At 42.2% G+C, this 24,872-nt stretch overlaps 1 protein-coding gene across 2 annotated transcripts in view; it reads right to left on the minus strand.

Annotated features, from left to right (window-relative positions):
- LOC126094730 (transmembrane protein 53) overlaps positions 1–24,872 on the minus strand; it is a 169,074-nt gene that overhangs the window by 22,287 nt on the left and 121,915 nt on the right. Inside the window, exons 1-2 of one of the 2 annotated variants that reach the window (XM_049909279.1) lie at positions 627–811; positions 435–540 (exon numbers count right to left, since the gene is read on the minus strand). In XM_049909279.1, coding sequence (XP_049765236.1) covers positions 435–524 — 90 coding nt within the window. In that variant the 5' untranslated portion in view covers positions 525–540; positions 627–811. Of the gene's footprint in view, positions 1–434; positions 541–626; positions 812–24,872 lie in introns of those variants that run through there. The other variant, XM_049909278.1, reaches the window with a different exon arrangement.

A 24,872-nucleotide genomic window follows, 5' to 3' on the forward strand; every position in this document is an offset into this window, starting at 1 on the left:
TCGCAACCAAACTGTCACACATTACCACCTAACCTAAACCTCAGGCTGTGCTACAGATCAGTCTGTCACCACAACCAAGATTTTATGGGTCCACTTTAACCGAATATGCATATATGTACTTTTAAGAGTCAAGCATGCATTTAAAGCTAGCACTGTTGTATCACATGAAACTGTAGAGATGGGGCAGTCACTGTACTACCACATAGCTGCAATGCTAAAAAATAATAATTACCATCATGTGGTAAGTTACAGACGCTGATCTAACGATAACCTGATAATTATGTAAAATCGTAGTTTGCAAGCCACAGGGTCTTCACTAGCATATCCCGGGTGCAGAAAACCAATACGGCAGTTGTATACAACCAGAAGAAAAAACAAAAGTCGGTTCGTTTGCATTCTGTAAATCTAAAAAATACATATTAGGCCCTACTTACGTTGGCATGGTTATTATCTATGACACAAGTAGTTCCCGCAGCACTTGTGCCTTTGAGTATGACGGTGAGGGCTGTCCTGTACAGTCTCATTGCTTACATCCAATATCTGAAAAAAATAGAAAAATAATAAAGGTTATTTTTCGCCTACAACAAGTATTCATGCCTATATACGTACTTTACTAAAGCACTTACAGTAGAGTCGGTACTATTCTGTAGTTCATCGAATGCGCTGTTACCTTGGATGAAATGCATAAAAAAAATCAAAGTGTTTAAGCGCTTATGATTCTTCCTAATATTACCAAGCTAGCAAGCGAATGACATCATCATGTGCATTACAAACAAAATTATTGTAACAAAAACAATATCGCAACACTATTCGTTAATAAAGCGCTGTAGAGGACCATCGTTATGACAAATCTGTCAAAGAGTATCTGCACACGAATGACAGTAGTCGATAACATCTACACAGTTTGATTACTTATGGTTCATTTGTAATGTTTTAAATTACCTCAAATTGAACTTAAAGCTTCGTAAAATGAGTCTGAACGTTCCATCAGAGCTACGCAATACGTATATCATTCCAGTTACGTTTTAACGCCATGTTATTTTCGTCTCTGCGGCGCGGTACGCTTCGATTATTGGTTTCATACGGTTGGCTGCATTTCATTTCGCGTCGGCACTTCGACGCGGGCCTTTTAGCATACTCGCGTCTCAAGCAAAGTATATGTCAAATGATTATTCTTCATATCTCTGTCCTACTTCTGATTTCGTTGTGTAATTACATACTGCATCGACAACAACAGTCGCCCTTTGACGATAACGACAGGGGAAGACATCAACGGTAACTGTTTTTATTTACACTGAACGCCGCAAGAAATCCGAAAGAATTATATTCAACTACGTTGCAGATCTGATTGTTGAATAGACTATATTGTACCCATAATAGTACGTAAATCTTTTACAGTACACTGAATTCGATTACCGACTTAAAAAATAGTGATATATGCAATAAACAACTGACAATGAAAGTCTCAACAAAATCGGTGTTTCGTAAATGATAATATGCCATCGATTCTCTTCAACCAGCAAAGAAAAATTACTGTTTCATAATTATTTTCGTAGGATTTAGAAATAAAAATAATATGTAGCTCCAACTTCAGGCTTATAACTTTGTTCTAATCACAAATTGTTATGCAATAGCTTCAGACAGAACACATTGGTCGGTCATAGCATCATCATAAACGAAAAAGACGTTTAAATAAAATATTTCTCTATTTACTATATGTTCCTCGGTCGCAATTAAAACATGAGCACCTGTCTTTCGCGGACAGCAGTCTACGTACTACGCCATTCGAGCGTGTCTCGTGTGTCGATTCGACACTTGATATTGCCATTGCAAAAATGGAAATCTTCCACTTAGTTCTACAATAGAATTTATCGTCAGTTAATTAAAATACTGTCTTTAAGAATACATTTAAGAAGTCGTGGAAACAAAAAAATGACGAAATGCACATTTATGCTACTGGCCGAGGAGTTACAAAATGACACCACAGTTGAGTAGGCGACAGAAACATTCTAGACAAAATAAATTCCTTGCTGCTTGATAAATATTTGTGACGCAAAAAAGGTTGAATAGAAATAATCTGCTTGGAAGCGTATACAAGAGTGCGTGGGTCAGACGCAACTAGGGAAGAGTGATGGGGAAGACTGCTGGGCTGCTTGTAGAGCAGTTCGAGAGGCTGTACACAAAGGTCCAGAGTTAAGCAATAGTAACTTAAGTTCTTTGTCTGTTGGGCTGTGTACCTCCAGAATGCAAAATATGAGCCCAATGTACTTATTTCTGATAACATAAGAGTCAAATTCTGCTGTTTATGCTAGGCTAGAAGTGAGGAGCACATTGTTTAACTCGATTAATGAGTTTTTGATTGTAATGCACGAAACCAATAATTGGAACCCACATTTCGCTCATTTTCAAAATGAGACTACTCTGGTATCATCCATATACTACAAGTGACACATTTAACACATACGTTACTCAAGTTGGAGAAATACCGTGCTGAAACGAGATCTTATCAGTATGTTAATGCGGTAAGAAGAAACATTGGAGCTTGAACTTTTCATCGAAGATTAGGTCATTGAAGATGAAATGGGCCTACTAGCAAACACACCCACGGCTGTTTCTTACCCATTTCTTCACAGAAATGGGTAAGAAACAGCCGTGGGTGTGTTAAAAGTCCACACCACGTGATGTGATTTGGGGAAATAAAGCCAAATTTAAATCAGGTTTGCCAGACATGATTCTTATCCCGCGCTCTTCGAATACGGATCGGGTGTCTCACCCATTCCACTTCCGGAAAGTGAATTTCTACTTTCTCTCATGCTTAGCGTGTTATTAAGTTATTGCACAGAAGGGTCACTATGAAAGATCTGAGCGACTTAACGCAAAACAATAGAAAATATAAAACTGCTTTGATTATTCTTTTTTATCTCTAAGCTCTCGCAATGTAACTATGCGCTACTGAATTGTTGTAAACCAGATCTGGAGACAGTTTTTCGATTAATTTTCGTCAAGTGCTGAAAGCTTACTTACGTAGCATTTTCAGATTATTCCATGGATGGTGAATCGTCTTCGGTTCATGGAATTTTTCCTTGTGGCGAACCGGAAATGATCACATGGAACAAAGCCACGATCATGAGCGTAGGGAGGATGAGTCACGTGTTGAACATCTGTGTACTTCATGAACAAATCGATAGGAGTGACCGAGTCTGCAGGCGCACTGTTATAATGCAGAATGATTCCCTTCTGTCCTTCGAGAACTTTTCGTAGGCATACTGTTGCGTATCACTGACATAAGCAGTGAATGACAGTCGTTTGCTTCTCCGGAAGTACAGCTGCAATATGACCGCTTCTAGAGAAGGAAGTCGCCACCATTTCTCGTTTGACACTTCTTGGCTGCTTCAGTTTCGTTACTAGATGCTCAGAGGAAGATTCAAATTTTTTACTGACACACAGTTTCTAAACAGAAATGACCCTGAATTTAATTGCCAACAACAACATCAGAAACAAGCCTAAAGTTGCCTTCGTGAAATTTGCCCAGCATTTCTTCGTACTGTTCGACACAAATTCCTGTTTGCTCATCTATCAAGGCAAAAAAAGTCTCAAATATTTAGTGTCAGGTGATTAATATACATCACGAACTGCACAGGTCATCTACTGCAGTTATATGCCACGAATTACTATCTGTAAAAGTTGCTTAAATATTTACGTAGAGAGCCGGCCGGAGTGGCCGTGCGGTTCTGGGCGCTAGTCTGGAGCCGCGTGACCGCTACGGTCGCAGGTTCGAATCCTGCCTCGGGCATGGATGTGTGTGATGTCCTTAGGTTAGTTAGGTTTAAGTAGTTCTAAGTTCTAGGGGACTGATGACCACAGCCAGTTAAGTCCCACAGTGCTCAGAGCCATTTGAACCATTTTATTTACGTAGATTTTGACAAGATTTGAAAGTTCTAAAAGACTGGAAGCTTACTATAAATCACCAGAAACGTAAAAGCTTTCGCGTCACAAAACGTACGTTGGTTGCCCAGAAAGTGATGCACCGCATTCTTTTTCTTCGACAATTCTGTGTTGAATGTAATGAGAATTACACACAGATCAGCTGGCTGTTTTTCAAGGAATTCCTTGCGGGGTGGGGGAGTGGCTATGTACGTAAAAAAACAGTATTCCTTTTGAGTCCATAGACTGCACTGAACAGATATTTGAATGTTGTGCAGGGGCAGTTGAATTTACTGAAACTAAACATCTAATTGTTGTTATTTATAGGTCCCTTAACTCTAACTTCAGAGCATTTCTAATCAAACTAGAGAGGGCCCTTGATTCACTTTGTAGCAAGTACCAGAAATTAGTTTTATGTGGTGACTTCAATATAAATTTTGTGTATGATGGTACAAGAAAAAGGATGTTGGTAGATCTCCTAAATTCAAATGATCTGATGCAGATTGTGTTTTTTCCAACTAGGGTGCAGGGGAACAGTAGCACAGCCATATACAATATTTTTATTCATTCTTCATTACTAGATGGGCATTCTGTTAGTAAAAGCGTGAATGGCCTTTCTGACCATGATGCACAAATTTTAACACTAAAAGGCTTTTCTACTCAAACAAATGTCATATGTAATTACAAACTGTGTAGGAAAGTTAATCCAACAGCAATATATATATATATATATATATATATATATATATATGTGTGTGTGTGTGTGTGTGTGTGTGCGCGGATGCACAAACACAGCCCGAACTCTTACGGTAATCGGCAAAAAGCCGCGAGTAATGAGTGTAATGGGCAGGGGCATTATGAATATAGTGCGGGACAGTAAGTTGGGAATGTCGGTCCCACGGGTGGCGTGCCGGAGATAAGTCCCTGCAGTCGCACTATCCTCGGTGGCTCAGATGGACGCCAGCACGGTCGCTCAGAGTGTTCGGTCAGAGGGCTGCACACTCTCTGTAATAAAAAAACTGAGTCAAAGAATCAACGATCAACTTGAACGGATGTCTTGTGACGTCCACCCAGACTAAAACGCTACGACCAATATCGAACAAAATGAATAAAAAAATGGATAGAGCGTCTTTCCATGTAAGCAGGAGATCCCGGGTTCGAGTCCCGGTCGGGGCACACATTTTTGACTGTCACCGTTGACGTATATCAACGCCTTTATGCAGCTAAGCGTAGTGAATTCATTGTAATTTCATAAATATAATGCTTTCCCTAATACATTTCTCATGCTCTTTGAGGGTTGCTTTCCATTAGAATGTTCTAAACGGGGTACTAGCAGTAATAGGCAGACCAGGTGGCTGACTAGTGGGATAAGGATGTCATGTAGAACAAAGAGGGAATTATATCAAAATGTTAGAGGTAGTCACAATCAAGCTGCAGTATCCCATTACAAACAGTATTGTAATGTGCTTCAAAATGTTATTAGGAAGGCAAAGATTATGTGGTATGCAAAGAGAATAGCTAATTCACGGGATAAAATTAAAACCAATTGGTCAGCTGAGAAGGAAGTGTGTTGTCAGCAGCACAAGGTCGACTATATAAAGTCAGCTTTTCAGTAAAAATATTTCTGTTACCGATAAATCAGATATATGTGCAGAATTGAACAACCATTTTCTGAGCATTGCTGGAGAATTAAATAAATATTTGGCTTCTACAGGGAATCATATAACTCCTGGCAAATGCCTTTCCGCGATTGATGTATGAAATACTCCTATGTGATAGAGACAAGGGGGAGATTGAGTCAATAATTAAATCACAGAAGACTGTGGACTCTCATGGTTATGATGGAGTGCCTAGCACAATATTAAAGTACTGTGCTGCACATGTTAGCCCTGTATTTAGCCATATTTGTAATTTTTCCTTTAAAAATGGTCAGTTTCCTGGACGATTAAAGTACTCAGTAGTAAAGCCGCTTTACAAAATTTTAGACTTATTTCTATGCCATCAGTGTTTGCTAAAGTTATTGAAAAGGCTGTGTATGTAAGGATAATTGATCATTTTATATCACATGATTTGCTATTAAATGTACATTTCGGCTTTAGAAGTCGCTTAACAACTGAAAATGATATTTTTTTCTTTCTCTCTGAGGTACTGGATGGGTTAAACAAAAGGTTTCGAACGCTAGGCATATTTTTTTGATTTAACTAAGGCGTTTGATTGTGTTGATCACAAAATATTGCTCCAGAAGTTAGACCGTTATGGAACACGGGGAGTAGCTCACAATTGGTTCACCTTTTACTTTAGTAATACACAGCAAAAGGTCATTATTCACAATGTTGAGAATGGCTGTGATGGTGATCTGTGTGGGGTACGGTCAAGTGGGGGGGGGGGGGGGGGGTTGCCCCAGGGATTAGTGTTAGGACCACTCCTGTTCCTTGTTTATATAAAGTATTACGGGTAAATATAAAATATTTCTGTTTGCTGATGACACTAGCTTGGTAGTAAAGGATATTGTGTGGAACATTGGCTCGATTTCAAATAGTGCAGCTCATGACCTAAGTCCATGGCTTGTAGAAAATAAACTAACGCTAAATCAAAGTAAGACTCAGTTTTTACAGTTTAAAACCTGACGTTTTAATTTCAGAGAATGAGCATATGATTAGTGAAACTGAACAGTTCAGATTTGTAGGTGTTCAGATAGATAGTAAACTGTCGTGGAAAGCCCACGTTCAGGATCTTTTTCAAAGACTTAATGCAGCCATTTTTACTATTCGAACGGTATCTGAAGTGAGTGATCGTTCGACACGAAAATTAGTCTACTTTGCTTATTTTCATTCGCTTATGTCGTATGGTATTATATTCTGGGGCAACTCTTCTCATTCTAAAAGGATATTTTTTTGGCTCAGAAACGGGCGGTTCGGGCAATAAGTGGTGTAAGCTCACGAACCTCTTGTCGACCCCTGTTCACGAGTCTGGGTATTTTGACATTGGCCTCTTAATATATTTAGTCCTTGCCGTCATTTCTTGTTAACAATATTAGCTTTTTCCCAAGAATAAGCAGCTTTCACTCAATTAATACTCGGCAGAAATCAAACCTGCATTTGGATTGGACTTCCTTAACTCTTGCGCAGAAAGGTGTGCAGTATACTGCTGCATCCATTTTCAATAAGCTACAACTCGAATTCAAAAATCTTAGCAGTAATCCACGCGCTTTCAAAGAAACTGAAGAGTTTGCTCATGGGTCACTCCTATTCTGTCGAGGAGTTTCTTGAAAAAATAACTTGATTCTTGTTGTATTGTTGATTGTCCTTACTTAAACTTATGAAATGACTTTTTTCGAGTTCATAAATATTTTATTTTTATCTGCTATTACTTTTATGTTGTAATTTTATCTACTGACACGTTCCAAGACCTTGGAAATTTCCTCCTCAATTTGGTCCTGCGGAACTTGAAGTGTAAATAAAAAACTAAATAAATAACGAAAGAATGGGGTTTTATCTACACACCCTATTTTTCCACGTTATCTGCATCGCCTTCTATGTCGGCAGCTCGTGGTCTTGCGGTAGCGTTCGATTCCCGGCGGGGTCAGGGATTTTCCCTGCCTCGAGATGACTGGGTGTTATTGTGTCGTCTTCATCATCATCATTCTTCCACATTACGGTCGGAGGAAGGCAATGACAAACCTTGCCTAGTCGGCGGTGCGGGTCTCCCGCTCCTCGGAGTATGGGACCTCATCATCATCATCATCATCATCATCATCATCATCATCATCATCATCACATCCCGTTCTATGGTCTTCCTTCAGCGCGAAACGAGGGCGTGTATGCCCTGTCGGTACCAATACTTGTCGTGGTAGCGGAGCCAGTGCTTCACTGTGTGAATCACCACCTCATCGTCCTCAAAATGTCTTCCACGAATGGCATCCTTTACTGGCGCAAACAGGTAGAAGACCGAGGGAGCTAGGTCAGGGCTGTAGTGTGGATGGGGTAACACTGCCCAACCCTGTTTTGCGACGGCAGCAGTCCTGAGACTTGTACGGGAGCGAGCGTTCTCGTGTTGCAGCACATAATCTCCTGGGTTGCTGTGGCGCCGAAGCCGCCGGAAGCGCGTCTGAGTTTTGTTAATGTGTTGACATATACTTCTGAATTAATAGTACCGGTTCTTAGCATCACATCAATGAGAATCATAACTTCACAGTCTCAGAACACGCTGATCATGGCCTTACCGACGGAAGCAGTTGCTTTGATTTTTTTGTCTTCTGTGGGAAGTGGGAATGACGCCATTCCACCGACTGTCGTTTTGTTTCGGGCTGAAAATGGTGAACCCAGGTTTCATCACCTGTCACAACCCGGGACAAGAAGGCCTCCCCATCTTCAAAACGTCGAACAAATCAAGACAAATGTTTTTTCTGTGCGATTTGTGATCCACCGTTAGACAACGCGGGACCCGTCTTGCACACATTTTTGATTATCCAAGAGTGCGGATAATTGCATCCACACTTCCTCTGCTGATTGACAGATGCAGCGCCAACTGCCGTAATGCGTCTGTCCTCTCGAGTGACATCAGCTCGCTGCAGCATGTCAGGTGTGACTGCCTTGGATGGTCTCCCCGACTGCTGCAAATTGTGGAGCTCCGTCGAACCGCCTTCTGATGACCTTACCCTCCGTGCGCCAGCGACTTCTGTCGACAATAGGTGCTCCATTACTTTGCACAAGCGTTTGTGAATATTCCCCACAGTTTCTTTCTCTGCAGTGAGAAATTCAATGACGGCACGTTGCTTGTAACGTACATCACCTATAGACGCCATTTTGAAACTGTCCTGCAGCTACGCTATCTGTTGAAAGTGATGGAAACCTGGCGCTCTCACTCAAGAGACTTCAATTAATACGTATTATGTAACGTTTGGCATTCGTGGCACTGCCTTCGGCTGAGTATCTTATACGACCGCAGTATCAATGAGTCACTTTTGGAATTCGTCAATTCAAACAAATAGCTGGTTGTAGCAGCTTGTGAGAATACGAAATGGGACGTTCACGTACTGGTAGGCACAGTTCTAAGTAAACCAGATGGCAGACTGCGATTTATTGATAGAATATTAGAGAAATGCAATCAGTCTGCATAGGAAATTGCATGCAAAACACTTGTGCGACCTATCCCGGAATATTGCTCAAGTGCGTGGGACCTGTACAAAATATAACATACACACTGTCCAGTAACATTAATATGACCACCTGTCTAAGGCCTGAATAATTACCTTTAGCAACGCAGGCCGCTACGAGACGTGCAGGAAGTGAGTCAATGAGGTTCTGAAATGTACCGACAGGGATGTGGAATCATGCCAGCTCCAGTATCATGGCCAGCTGCGCTTGGTATCTCGCCTGAGGATCCATGGCGCTTAAAGCTCGTTCGAGGTAGTCCCACAGAGTCTCGACTGGGTTTAAATCCAGGGAGTTTGGTGGCCTGGGAAGTATGGTAAAACCATCCTCGTGGTCTTCGAACCGCGCGCGTATACCGCGAACTGTCTGACACGTTGCATTGTCCTCCTGGTAGATGCCACCTTGCTGGGCGAAAACAAACTGCATTTAGAGGTGGACACGGTCCCCAAGAATAGATGCGTACTTGTTTTGATCTAATGTACCTTCCGGAATGACCAGATCACACAGGGAATGCCACGAAAACATTCCCTAGACATAATGCCCCCTCCTCCAACCCAGATCCTTCACCGAGCAAGGTGGCGCAGTGGTTAGCACACTGGACTCGCATTCTTGAGGACGATGGTTCAAACCCACCCTGATTTAGGTTTTCCGTGATTTCCCTAAGTCGCTTCAAGCAAATGTCGGGATGGTTCCTGTGAAAGGGCACGGCCGATTTTTTCCCCATCCTTCCCTAATCCGAGCTTGTGCTCCATCTCTAATGACCTCGTTGTCGACGGGACGTTAAACACCAATCTCCTCCTCCTCCTCCTCCCAGACCCAACGTTTGCTGCGGGGCCATACACTACGAGGGCAGTTCAGTAAGTAATGCAACACATTTTTTTTCTGAAACAGGGGTTGTTTTATTCAGCATTGAAATACACCAGGTTATTCCCCAATCTTTTAGCTACACAACACTATTTTTCAACGTAATCTCCATTCAATGCTACGGCCTTACGCCACCTTGAAATGAGGGCCTGTATGCCTGCACGGTACCATTCCACTGGTCGATGTCGGAGCCAACGTCGTACTGCATCAATAACTTCTTCATCATCCGCGTAGTGCCTCCCACGGATTGCGTCCTTCATTGGGCCAAACATATGGAAATCCGACGGTGCGAGATCGGGGCTGTAGGGTGCATGAGGAAGAACAGTCCACTGAAGTTTTGTGAGCTCCTCTCGGGTGCGAAGACTTGTGTGAGGTCTTGCGTTGTCATGAAGAAGGAGAAGTTCGTTCAGATTTTTGTGCCTACGAACACGCTGAAGTCGTTTCTTCAATTTCTGAAGAGTAGCACAATACACTTCAGAGTTGATCGTTTGACCATGGGGAAGGACATCGAACAGAATAACCCCTTCAGCGCCCCAGAAGACTGTAACCATGACTTTACCGGCTGAGGGTATGGCTTTAAACTTTTTCTTGGTAGGGGAGTGGGTGTGGCGCCACTCCATTGATTGCCGTTTTGTTTCAGGCTCGAAGTGATGAACCCATGTTTCATCGCCTGTAACAATCTTTGACAAGAAATTGTCACCCTCAGCCACATGACGAGCAAGCAATTCCGCAAAGATGGTACTCCTTTGCTCTTTAAGGTGTTCGGTTAGACAACGAGGGACCCAGCGGGAACAAACCTTTGAATATCCCAACTGGTGAACAATTGTGACAGCACTACCAACAGAGATGTCAAGTTGAGCACTGAGTTGTTTGATGGTGATCCGTCGATCATCTCGAACGAGTGTGTTCGCACGCTCCGCCATTGCAGGAGTCACAACTGTGCACGGCCGGCCCGCACGCGGGAGATCAAACAGTCTTGCTAGACCTTGCGGCGATGATGACACACGCTTTGCCCAACGACTCACCGTGCTTTTGTCCACTGCCAGATCACCGTAGACATTCTGCAAGCGCCTATGAATATCTGAGATGCCCTGGTTTTCCGCCAAAAGAAACTCGATCACTGCCCGTTGTTTGCAACGCACATCCGTTACAGACGCCATTTTAACAGCTCCGTACAGCGCTGCCACCTGTCGGAAGTCAATGAAAATATACGAGACGAAGCGGGAATGTTTGAAAATATTCCACAAGAAATTTCCGGTTTTTTCAACCAAAATTGGCCGAGAAAAAAAATGTGTTGCATTACTTATTGAACTGCCCTCGTACAAAGGCCATTGGTCCGAAGGAGCATAAAAACTGATTCATCTGGAAAGGCCACCTATAGCCATTCGGTGGACGTTCAGCTGCGGTACTGGCGTGCAAAATGCAGCCTTCTTTGCCGATGAATAGCAGTCAGCATGATGGGTGCATGCACCAGGTGCCTGCTGTGTGGGCCAATGCGCAGCAACGTTCGTTGAACAGTCCTTGAGGAGACACTGTTAGTAGTCCCTTGGTTCATTGGCGGCCAGTTGCTCAACAGTTGCACGTCTATTCGGCTCCTATACATCTCTGCAGTCGTCATTCGCTCCTCTCAAAGTTGCCTTGGCGCTGGATCAGGTAGCGCCATTTTCACATGCGCAGTATACTTTAATCACGCGGGATGCAGTTTATAAACTCAGCCGTTTCGAAACTGCTTCCACACTTGACCCGAAAGCCAACGAACATGCTCTTTTGGACATCAGATAAATCGCTCCGTTTCCGCATTATGACAACGAGTGATCTGTTTTTCGGCCGCCCCTCTCCCCCCAACACGCTTTATACGAGGTGCGACAATAAAGTAATGAGACTGATGTGAAAAAAAAGGTTGCTTACCGTTTTAGTCAAGTTTAGTGTTCTCCCTTCAAAGCAGTTCCCTTCTGATTGCACACATTTTTCCCAGCGCTTCTGCCATTGATGGTAACATTTCTGGAACTCATATTCTGCAATATAGTCCAAGGCCCTCGTCACAGCTTTTTGGACATCCTGTGCTGTTTGAAAATGGTGTCCCTTGACAGTCGTTTTGACTCTTGGAAATACAAAAAAGTCGCACAGAGCGGTATCTGGCGAATAAAGTGGCTGTGGTAGTACTGAAATTTGTTTTGAGGTTAAAAATTGCTGTACTGACAGAGCGGTATGGGATGGCGCATTATCGTGATGCAAAATCCAATTATCAGCAATACCAAGATTTTCAGTTATTATTAGACGAACTGTTTCTCGATTGATGTTCAGTTCTTCTGCAATCATTTTCATGGATAATCTTCGATCAGATCGTACAAGTTCACGCACTGTGGCCAAGTTGACATCCATCCATGAGGTTGATGGTCGTCCACTGTGGTCTTCATCTTCAATATTCGTTCTGCCTTCACTAAACATTTTATGACAACGAAAAACTTGAGCTCTTGACATAACCTCCTCTCCAAAAGCCTTCTGAAGCTTACCATAAGTTGTCCCGTTTTCACCCAATTTAACGCAAAAAGAAATGGCATACCATTGCGCAATATTATGCGGTTCCATTTCTGTGATGAGAGACACAAACACGTGTTAACTTATTACAGCTCAACTCATGACTGAGCAGTTGCATCGATGTGCCGATGTGCCACTTGGACTAGAAGCAGCTTATAGACCAAGGTCAAAGATACTGTGCTGATGCAAGTCTGCAGGGTTGCCACAGCTTGCAAAGAAAATCAGTCTAATTACTTTATTGTCACATCTTGTATACCCTCCACTGCTAGTGCTGCCACCTGAGGTCCGTGGGTGGTTAGTGCACTTTGACATCTTATCATAGCTGGAGATCAAAATGTAACTGGACCGTGTATAAACAATGCGGTGCGCTCTCCCAAAATGACATCTGACGCCTAAACGATAGTCTCAACGCACGGTTGGACTGCACTGGTGCTAAGGAAACTAAACAATATATACGGAGATCGTTGTGCAAGACAATCTGTCTTAACACATGTATCACCCTCTGTTCTGATCATCTAAACTGTATGTCTGCATAATATGTGAATGAAGTCACATTCATTTGGACCATTTCTTCAGGGTGCTTATTTTGCATGTTCCACTAGTATGTGTTCTCGATGTACCGTACTTACCACCAGCTTGTAGACACCGAACGAGAAATACTATGCGAAAAATGTCTGGCACTGTCAGATCTACCTCATTTCATTAGCTTCCGTGTTAGCAAGTGTTAGCCCGCCAATTTTGCCCGAGTCTATTGAAATGAAATGATCGCGTGGCATTGATGGCCGGGAGGAACCATCAGGGGAAGTTCGGCCGCCGAGTTTCAAGTGTTATTTCTGATGGCGGCACATCGGGCGACTTGCGTGCCGGTCATGACGACATAATGATGAGGACAACACAAACCCAGTCCAGGAGCGGAGAAAAATCTCCAACCCGGCCGGGAATCGAAGCCGGGCCCGCTACCACTCAGCTAAGCAGGCAGACGGCAGGTCTATTGCTCTTATGAGGGAATTCAGCAAGGTCTCCAGGAATCCTAATCTACCCACGCATAGAGACCTGCCTCACTTAAGTCTTAAAAGACTACAATCGCGTCAGAACTTGCGTGATGCTTCTGGCATGGTTGCCAGAGCTATTAAACCTCGAAGAATGGAAAGGTCGGTGGTAAGCAATAACACACATGCGCCTACATAAGATCATCTCAGGTGCTAAGCTTCCTAGTGCCTCTCACTTACCGTTCAAAATATGTACTGACCTGAATGGAATCCGAACAGGCCATGGCCACTACGAAGATACATTCCATAAGTGGAACAAGCTGCCCAATTCAGATTGTGACTGGATAGCACCAAGCTCCGCTCACATTGTCAGCGATTAGCAACACCAGAGGCTGTGCACTGTATTAAAGAACTGGACATTCAGTGATACATGTAAACTTGTCAAGGGCATTGCTTCTGATTTGTATATATCTGTTGACAATTGTGTATATTAGCCAAAGGCTAAATAAATAGACCCACATTCCGGCTTCTGACCGCAGGTGAACCAGAACAACACGCTAAACCTATAAGGGGCAGTCAAATGAAAACGAGGTAGATGGAAAAAAAGTAAGTAAACTGTTTACTATTTCAAAAGTAATCACCATAACTGCAAATACATTTATCTCTCTGTGGTGCAAGATGGTGAATTCCTTTATGGAAAAATTTTTTCCAGTGGCTACAGAACCATGATTGTATCCAGCGGTGCACAACTTCGAAGCAAATCGACGGCCACGAATGTCTTTCTTCCGGGCTCCAAAAATATGTAAATCACATGGGAAGAGGTAGAGGTGTATGGAGGATGGGTAAGAACGTCCCAATGAAACTTCTGCAGCGTAATCGAAACAAGCTTGGCAAATGTGGTCGGGGGAACGCATAGTTCTGTGGAACAATGCCAGTCGTAATTCTGCTGCTTCCTGTCCGCACTGCACTAGTAATGAGCTAAGCTGTTACTCCGAGGTCGATACTGAGAAGTTTTAGAAACTCAAACAAGGCTCAGTTTCAAGAAAAAATATTAAATGATTTTATTCTTTCTTAAAATATTTCCCTTTAACATCAACACAGTTTTGCAACCAGTGATGTCATTCTCCCTGACTCACTTCAGAAACCTGGTTTTTAAATGTTCACCTGCTTCATCTGATGACGAAAAATTGATTCTATGCATTTTATCTTTAATTTTCGGAAACAAAAAAGAAATCGCACGGTGTTAGGTTAGGGCTGGATGGTGTAGGGTAGATAGTGCTGACCTTTAGGACATCCAGTTATTCAGTTGTCGGTTTTGTATGTGCCGATGCGTTGTAGTTATGTAAAATTAATTTTCCTTTCCAGCATTTTTCATGGACTTTTTCAGAAAATTGCGATAAACAGACATTTGAGTACTAACTGGCAGTAGTGGTATGTCCTACTTTCTAATGCTACAGTTACAATACGACACGTTTTATAAAAAATGCTAGGGACTATCATAAGCTCTGCGAATTTGTCGGACTTTTATAGGCTTGGGTTCTGTTCGCAAGACCCAGTGAACCGATCGACTTTTCTTTTCAAGATTTTAACAGTAAGCCCATGGTTCGTCATTAGAAACGACATTCCAGAGATATCTGAAATGCCGCCTTGGAATTTTTCCATAGTTTTTCTGCGCCAATCAGTGCGTTGTTGTTTTCGATCGGGAATCAGTTTATGGGGAATCCATAACGAAGTTTTTTCTGTACACCCATTCAGCTGTGCCCAATTGTTTTCTATTCAGGATATACATTAGTTTAAATTGTACCCTGGTAGGATGTTACATACGCTTAACAACGGAACGATCCCGGCATAAAATAAATTTAACATCCGCAGTATCGTCTAACTGTTGATACAGCTTTTTTTGGATTTCACTGATACCAATACCGAATGTCGCCTGAATAAATTCATAAGATGTCCGTCAATCTTCTTCAAGCATTGTCGAACAGCGACAAGATTTCCATCACTAACAGCAGTTCTCGCGCGTCCTTCACGAAAGTTGTCACTACGAAAAGATCGATTATGCGTCATATGCGGCTTCTTCGCCAAATGCATTTCTAAGCCGATCTTCTCAATGTTTAGTGATTAATGACGATTTGCCGGAAAATTCAACAATCTACACTGCAATAAACTCCCGAAACATGAGAAAGAAGCTGTCAAATATAAAAAAATTCATTTTTTTTAGAACCAAGGCAATCTATTTTTTTTCTTCAGAGTATCCCTCGCAGAACAGTAAGAACCCACCCGCGACACAAAGTGTGATCATTTGCAAAGGAAGAATGTGCATAAAGGTGTAAAAAAATGAAAACCGAAAATCTACGTAGGTGCAATGAGGACAGGTTTACCGCATACAGATTTTGTCATTGCTGATTCTTCGCTTCTCCATTTCATTCGCCTTCCTCGAAGTTTTAATTGCGCCAGTGCTGTATTCGTTAAAATGTGACATATGGTTATTTGGAGGCAGTAAGTTTGTAAAATTTACTGAGTTCTGTTTTTATGCACGTGTTTTACTTACTGCACCAAGTTTTTCAGAAAAAAACTTGATTGCCCCTTCCGTGACGCGCTCCGTTGCCCGTAACTGTCGCAGTGCCTTCTGGGAATATTATTTCTTATCGTGTGCAGTTTGCCGAGTCGTGGCCACTGCAGAATGCTAGAGATAAGTGGCTGCGTCTGGTATCTGGAACCGAGATAAAGGGCACTGTGCAACTAGGTCAGTTTCTCGGAAACGCAAGATCACTGCCAAGGTCGGCTGGTCCACGCTAGAAAAACCTACCGTTGGAACGAAGAAAAGAAGAACATTAAAATTTACTGCCTATGATTCAGAGTGGACAAGGGGCAGAGGAAAAGTCTTACAATTTGGAGGCACCACAACGGCTGACTGGAAAGTGTAAAGGAGGCACAGGGGAGAAAGGCAATTATTTAAATAAAAGATTTTTAATATAACACATTTTAAAACCGACTAAAGCGTATAACAGTTTCTCCTAGCCCCATACAGATAGTCCTGAAAATATGTGCTTGTGAGTTTTTAATAGCTATGAAAATACTTGTAGAATTTAAAACGAAAAACGTGGGCCCATGTAATAGATAATAGTCAGGTGAACTATTCATTCATCAATTATATATTGCATGCGCCCTAGTTTTTCGTTTCAAATTCAGCAAGTACTTTCATAACTATTAAAAACTCACAAGCACAAATTTTCAGGACTATTTGTATGGGGGTTAGGAGAAATTATTTTATACACTTTTTAGTCCATTTTACGCTATAATGTTATGTTATAATAAAGTTTTTATTTAATTAATTATTTACTGGCTTTCAGTCTTGTGTGTATCAAATTTTTCAATTGATTTAAAACATTTCGATGGCAACAGACACACGTGGCAAATTTCAAGATTATTTCAGTTTCTATTCATCTAAGTCCGCCAATACGTTGCTTATTCCTACGATTATTTCACAAAAATACCTCGAAGGTAAAAATTAGGGAGAATCGAGCTCACTCTGGGACTTACCGGCAACCGTTCTTACCATGAAACATTGGCTAGTGAAACAGGAAAAGGGGGAAATAGCAGTGGATCACAAAGCACCTTCCGCCACACATCAGACACGAAAGTGAGCTGTTATTGCATTGTCATCCAGTTCGGGTTATGTTGAAAGTTTCAAGTCTCTTCCTCATCAGGAAATGATAGTGGTACTCAAAGTACCCTCCGCCACACATCAAACAAGAAAGAGAGTTATTACTGCATTGTCATCCAGTTCTGAGCAGTGTTGAAAGTTTCAAGTCTAGCTCTTTGGGAAATTAGTTTAAAATCAGTTTGTGCCGAACAAACAGACAGGACAGCGACCTAATAAAAACGTGTTAAAGGGTGTCTTAGTAGTGCCTTATCAGTACCTATGCTTTACACGGGTGTGAATTGTGACGCAGATTTATACGGATGCCTTATAACAACTCTGCAGTGCAATGACGTGTGAAATGTCATGAATGATTCTCTCTCTCTCTCTCTCTCTCTCTCTCTCTCTCTCTCTCTCTCTCCTAAAGGTTACCCCCATATTGGGTACGCTGCTTTCACGAATTGCCGAACTTCTATTAGATCTTAACCTCGTGGCCGCGGGCCCTTCGTGTTACCCTAGTGGTCAGTTAAACGAAGACACAGAGTATTTCGAAGTTTTTGCATGAAACTTCTAGGGTGATAGATCACGTCATGAGGAACAACGTTTGTTAGATTCGCTACTAAAATATATTTCTCCACTTAGAGATACTGATTTTCAAGGTTTTCTTGTTGGAAATCACGTTATCAACTTATTGCGGCACGTAGTATGCAGTGCACCTGGTTAACAGACTCTGCTAGTTCGGTGAAACCTCGTCGTTCCTGACTAATACTAAAGATAAACGTCACTTTTGACCTGATCTATCATCCCTAGACGTTTCATGCAACGGTATTGAAGCACCCTGTATGCAAAAAATGCTTTCAGCCGGAATCCGTGAATTTACCTGCGAAAGCATCCTATTATTGCTTTTTTTTCGCATTAAACCGCTTTTGGCTGTCAGAAACAGAAGACTGAATACAATTTTTTCTTATCTGACGTAAGGCGTGTGTCATTTTTAGCTTTTCGCACTTGACGCAGAGAACAAACCTTACAACACCTACATTTTTAGTCTATGTTTTTGTAGTGCAGCGAATTGTCTCCAGTACAAGTGCCTCAATACTTTTTACGTTCACTATATGAACTCAATGTACTGTAAGCGTAAATAGCACTAAGGAGATGTACACCCTAAGAAAAAAACAATAGAAAGAAAGACGCACCACAAAGCAGCTGTCCGAATGGGAAGGAATTTGGTATATTTGTTATACATGTACAAATAAACAAATGGTTACAATTCCAGAAAAATTATATGATTTATTCAAGTGTAAGAGCCTCACAACTGAGCAGGTCAACTGAGCATATAGTGCTCCAAACATTCTCAGTCAGGGAGAGTTCCAGCGACCTTACTGGCCAAAACAGGGTCTGGTAAGCACAAAGACAAGCAGTATAAACTCTCGTCATGTGCGGACGGGGCGTTATCTTACGGAAATGTAAGCCCAGGATGGTTTACCAAGATTGACAAACGAGGCATGGAATATCGTCGACGTGCCGCTATGCTGTAAGGTGCCGTGAATGACAACCAAAGGGGTTCTGCTATGAAATGACACACGAAACCATCACTCCTGGTTGTAAGGCCAGTAGGGGGACAACATGGCACCAGCGCATTTTGTTAGTGCGGGTTGCCTACATCAGGGGAGGTATGCACTCAGGAGCAACCCTATTGTTCTCCATTGATTGACATATCATTAACCTATTGTTCCCCCACCTCCCCCCCCCCCTGCCAACCCATCAGGAAACCTCCAAGTCATCCCCTCGCCCTTGCTGCTACAGGTCACTTTCAGGTCTGATTTATTGGAGTAGCCCCTCTCACTCTTATCAGCACCAAGATTCAAGCTGGCTAATGCTAGAGTAGCACGTTGGTTTTTTTGTACTACATACGTAGGAGTTGCACTACTAGTAGATCAACTGTTGTGTATCGTAGAATTATGAAATATCTCGAAAGAAACGATCTATTGACGCACAACCAGCATGGATGCAGAAAATATTGTTCCTGTGAAACACAACAGATTGCTAACACCAAGCAGTGAGTGCTACTGGCAAGTTGATTCCATATTTCTATATTTCGAGAAGGCTTTTGCAACAATCGCCTTCTAATAAAGTTGTGTACCTGTGGTGTATCCGCCTCTGTTGTGTGACTGCACTCGTGAATTCCCGACAGAAATGTTACAGATTGTCATAATCGACAGGAGGTCATATAGCGAAACTGAAGAGATATCTAGGATTCCTTAGGGAACTGTTACAAGCTGTCTGCTGTTCTTCGTCTACAATGGGCAGTCAAATAAAAACGAGACACATGCAGAAAAATAAATAAACTGTTTATTATTTCAAAGTAACCGCCATAACTATTAATACATTTATCCCACTGTGAGACAAGACCGTCAGTTTGTCATGGAGGAGGAGCGTAAGGGCCCTCTTAGATTGTTTGCGGATGATACTTTGAGTCTACATAAACAATTTAGGAGCCAATCTGAGTACCCTCTCAGATTGTGGATGATGGTGTCTGTGGTTTATCGTCTAGTAAAGACATCAGAGGGTCAAAATGAATTGCAAAATTATTTAGACAAGACATCTGCATGGTGCGAAATGTGATAGTTGATGTCATAAATTACAGGAATTTAAAGATTATCGATTGAACTAAATATCTAGGGATTACAATTACGAACAACTTAAATCGGAATTATCACGTAGAAAATGTTGCTGAGAAAGCGAACTGAAGATTGCGTTTCACTGGCAGAACACACAGAAGATACAACTCTACTGTAGAGTCTGCCTATACTACGTTTGCCCGTCCTCTTCTGCAGTATACTAGCGTAGTATGGGATCCTTACCAGATGAGATCGCAGAGGCTATCTAAATAGTTCAAAGAAGAGCAGCTCGTTCTGTATTATGATGAAATATGTAAGAGCGTACGACGGATAAGGCAAGAAAGTTGGCCTAGCAGTCATTAAAACAAAGGCGTTTTTGGTTGCAGCGACAACTTTTCACGAAATTTCAGTCACCAGTTTTCTCCTCCGAACGCCAAAATAATTTGTTGACTCCCAAATGCATAGGGAGAAATCACCGTCGTAATAGAGTAAGATAAATCATTGCTCACGCGGAAAAATTTAGGAGTTAATTTTTCCCACATGCTGCTCAAGTGTTCAAGAATGGAAAGGCCCAGAAATAGTGTTAAATTGGTTGTAGGAACCCTCCTGCCAAACACTTGACTGTGAAACAGAGTGGTCATGTGTGTATACGAGGGCGCGCTGGAAAGTAATGCCTCCGTATTTCCTAAGTGGAAACTATAAAAGCTTTTTAAATAAAACAAACATTATTAACATTCTACATCTTTATTATTCTTGTCTACATACTTGTACTTGCAGCCATCTGCCACTAGAGGGCTTCGAACTGCAGCGTGTTACATCGCGGTGTGTAACGTAAATATGTCAGTGCGTAAGGAACAATATGTTGTAATCAAGTTTCGAATTCGAAGGGTTCGTCGACACATGGAGCACCCCCCCACCCCCAAAATTCAGATTCTCAATGCCAGATCTCTCATGAGCGCTGGGACATCTGCAACAATCTGACGCCTTGGTGTTCATCAATCATCCTCCATAATACCCCGATTTCGCTCCATCTGATTTTCGTCGGTTTTCAAAATTTAGAGAACATCAGTGAGAACTTTACTTTGGTACTGATGAAGAGGTGCAAGGAGAGGTGAGATTGTGGCCCCGTCAAACATTCTACAGTGACGGTATCAATAAACTGTTCTCTCTTGGGGAGAAATTTGTTTGTCGCCAGGGTGACTATGCTGAGAAATAAATATGTAGTCATGAAGAATAAAGATGGAGAATGTTCATAACATTTATTTTATTCAAAAAGCTTTAAGAGTTTTCATTTAAATTCGGAGGCACTACTTGTCAGCAAGCCTTCGCATATGTAGATGCTGACAGACATCAGTGACTGAATTAAAGGCACATCGGACAAACAGCAACTCATTCACGACCGCTCAACCACCGCCAACAACTCACGGAGAGAGTAGATTGGTCACAGCTGTCACGCTTGAAGCCTCGGCTTATTATTATTATTTTATTATTTATCAGTGTTCTGACTGGTTTGATGTGGCCCTGCAAGAACTCTTCTCCTGTGCGAACCTCTTTATACCAGAGTAACACTTGCAACCTACGCCCTCAATTATTTGCTGGATGTATTCCAATACCTGTCTTCCTCCAAGGTTTCTTCATCTAAAACTCCATCTAGTACCATGGAAGTTATTCTCTGATGTCTTAAGGTATGTCCTATCATCTCTGGCGTTCTTCTCGTCAGTGTTTTCTCGCTGATTCTGCAGAGAACCTCCTCGTTCCCTACCTTATCAGTCCACCTACTTTTCAACGCTCTTCTGTAGCAACATACCTCAAATGCTTCGATTATCTTATGTTCTGGTTTTCCCACAGTCCATGTCTCACTATCACACAATGCTGGGCCCCAGACATACATTCTCAGACATTTCTTCTTCAAATTAAGACCTATGTTTGATACTAGTAGGCTTATCTAGGCCAGGAATGCCCTTTTTGTCTGTGCTAGGCTGCTTTTTAAGTCGTTCTTTCTCCATCTATCATGAGTTATTTTGCTGCCTATGTAGGAGAATTCCTTAATTTCTCCTGCTTCGTGTGCCCCAATTCTGATGTTTCTCGCTGTTACATTTCTGCTACTTGTCACTACTTTCGTCTTTGTTCGATTTAATGCCAAACCATGTACGTACTAGACGCTGCATTCCACACAGCAGATCCCGTAATTCTTCACTTTCACTGAGAATAGCAATGTCATCAGCTAAACATATATCCTTTCACCTTGAATTTTAATCCCACCCTTGGAACTTTCTTCTATTTCATTCATTGGTCCCTACTGAATAGTAGGGCCGAAAGAATACTTCACTGTCTTAACGACTTTTTTAACCTGAGCACTTCGTCCATGGTCTTCCAGTCTTACAGTTTTCTCCTGGTTCTTGTTCGTATTGGATATTACCCTTCTATCCCTATAGCTTACCTTATTTTTCTCAGAATTTCGAACACCTTGGGTCATTTAACACTGTAGAACGCTTCTTCAGGTCGACAAATCCTATTAACGTATCTTGCTCCCGTTATCACCTGCAATGTCAGAACCGCCTCTCTGGTGCCTGTACCTTCCCTGAGACCAAGCTGATAGTCATCTAACAGGTCTTCAGTTTTCTTTTCCATTCTGATATATTATTCCTGCCAGGAACTTGGATGTATGAGCTGCTAAGCTGATTGTGTGATAATTCTCGCACTTGTCGGGTCATGTAATATTCAGAATTGTGTGGATGGTGTGTTTCCGGAAGTCTGGTGATATATTATCAGTCTTATACATTCTACACACCAACATGGGTAGTCGTTTTGTTGCCACTCCCCCCAGCCCATCCCCCCCCCCCCCCAAGTGTTTTTAGAAATTCCGATGGAACGTTATCTATCCCTTTTGTCTTATTTGATCTTAAGTCGTCCAAAGCTCTTTTAAATTGTGATTCTAATACCGGATCCCCTATCTCTTCCCTGTGGACTCCAGTTTCTTTTTCTATCACGTTATCAGGGCAAGTTCTCCCCCTCGTAGAGGCCTTCAGAGTACTCTTTCCAGCCCTTTCCACCTACCCACTCTCTCCTCTGCATTTAACAGTGAAATTCCAATTGCACTCTTAATGTTACCAACCTTGCCTTTAATTTCACCGAAGATTTTTTGACTTTTGTACATGCTGAGTCAGTCCTTCCGACAGTCATTTCTTTTCTGCTTTCACATTTTTCATGCAGCCATTTCGTCTTAGCTTCCCTGCACTTCCTATTTATATCATTCCTTAGTGGCTTGTATTTCTGCATTCCATTTTTTTTTTTTTTTTTTTTTTTTTTTTGTACTTCCTTCTTTCGTCGACCAGGTGAAGTATTTCTTCTGTTACCTACGGTTTCTTCGCAGTTACCTTCCTTATGCCTAGGCTTTTTCTTCCAACTTTTGTAACTGCCCTTTTTAGAGATGTTCTTTCCTCTTCCACCGAACTGTCTACCGAGCTTTTGATTATCGCATTATCTACAACCTCAGAGAACGTCATGCGCATCTCTTCCTTCCTTAGTATTTCCGTATTTCGGTTTTTTTTTTGCACATTGATTCGTCCTGACTAGTCTCTTAAATTTCAGTCTGCTCTCGATCATTACTAAATTGCGATCAGAGTATATCTGCTCCTGGATACCCCTTACAATCCAATAGCTGATTTAGGAATCCCTGCCTGAGCATGATGTAATCTTCCGGTATCTCCCGGACTTTCCCAAGTGTATCTCCTCCTATTGTGATTCTTGAACAAAATATTTATGAGCTTAAATTTATTGCAGAACTCAATTACGCTTTCTCCTCTCTCATTCCTAATCCCGTAACGCTTCCTTCTACTTTTTATCCTTACAGCGCTTGCTAATCCTTCTCAGTACACACACACACAATAAATTGAGATCAGCTCATCTGAGAGGAAAAGGGGGGGGGGGGGAGGGAAGGGAGTGATGGCACCAAGTGTTCATGGGAGAGTTTTTCAACGTGGAACACCGAGCGAGATGCACAGAGGCAAGACCGTGGACTTGTATTCCGAAGGACAGGTGCTTGACCATCCAGATTTAAGTTTTCTGTGGTTCCACCAAATCGCTTAAGAAAATGCCGGCATGACTCCTCGGAAAAAGACATGGTCGATTTTCTTTCCTACCATTCCCAGTCCCAGATTTATGAAACGCTTCGAAAGATCTCGTCGCCGACGGGACTTCAAACTCAACTCTTTCTTCCTTTAAACGATAATGGGGCATATGGGAGCGATGGATAGGCGGGCATCCAGGTTTCGGATCTGAAGGGGGGGTTACAGTCTGTTACCGTCCACCGGATGGGTGCGTTAAGCGTAATGGCCCTCGTGGTGCGTTTCGGTAAGAGGCGACTGCTTCGCTACTGTGTTTCTCTCTCCATTCATCCTTTCAATTTCACACCTCGAAGCTAACAAAGCACTTAAAATGCATTTATTACAGGTATCCTACTGCATATGGCTTACAGTGAGTAGACGCAAATACGGAAATGTCTTAAACACAACGCTTTGCCACGCCTAATTTGTGTTGAAAAACCTTTGGCATTCAAAGCAGTTTCCAATCGTCTCGGAATCGATAAATACAGGTACTGTATGGTTTTCAAGGTAAACTTACACCATTCTTTCTGCAAAGTAGGCCAAATTCAGGTAACGATGAGGAAGGTGGATAGCGATCACCCACGCTTCTCTCCAAAGCATGCCACAAAGGCGACAGTTCATCGTCGTGCTCACAAAACCAATCCTGGACGATGCAAGTAGCGTGAACAGGGGCCCTCTCGTCTTACAGAACAGCATCACCGTTGGAGAACTAACATTATACTGCGGGATGGATATGATCAGCCGAAATTGTCACATAATCCTTGGCAGTGATGTGATCTCGCCTGTGGAATACCACGGAATGACTGCCCATATCTTCACTGAACACCCGCCCTGTTTCACTCTTGGAACGTAAACTGGGCCAGAAATTGGAAACATTATGTAACAAAATGAGACTTTTGGAGAAAAGAGAACCACCTGTATGAATATCAAGAGCTCAGACGGTAACCCAGTTATAAGCAAAGAAGAGAAAGCAGAAAGGTGGAAGGAGTATATAGAGTCTGTACAAGGGTGATGTACTTGATGACAATATTATGGAA

The sequence above is a fragment of the Schistocerca cancellata genome, chromosome 8 (genome assembly GCF_023864275.1).
Source record: "Schistocerca cancellata isolate TAMUIC-IGC-003103 chromosome 8, iqSchCanc2.1, whole genome shotgun sequence".
Taxonomy (NCBI): domain Eukaryota; kingdom Metazoa; phylum Arthropoda; class Insecta; order Orthoptera; family Acrididae; genus Schistocerca; species Schistocerca cancellata.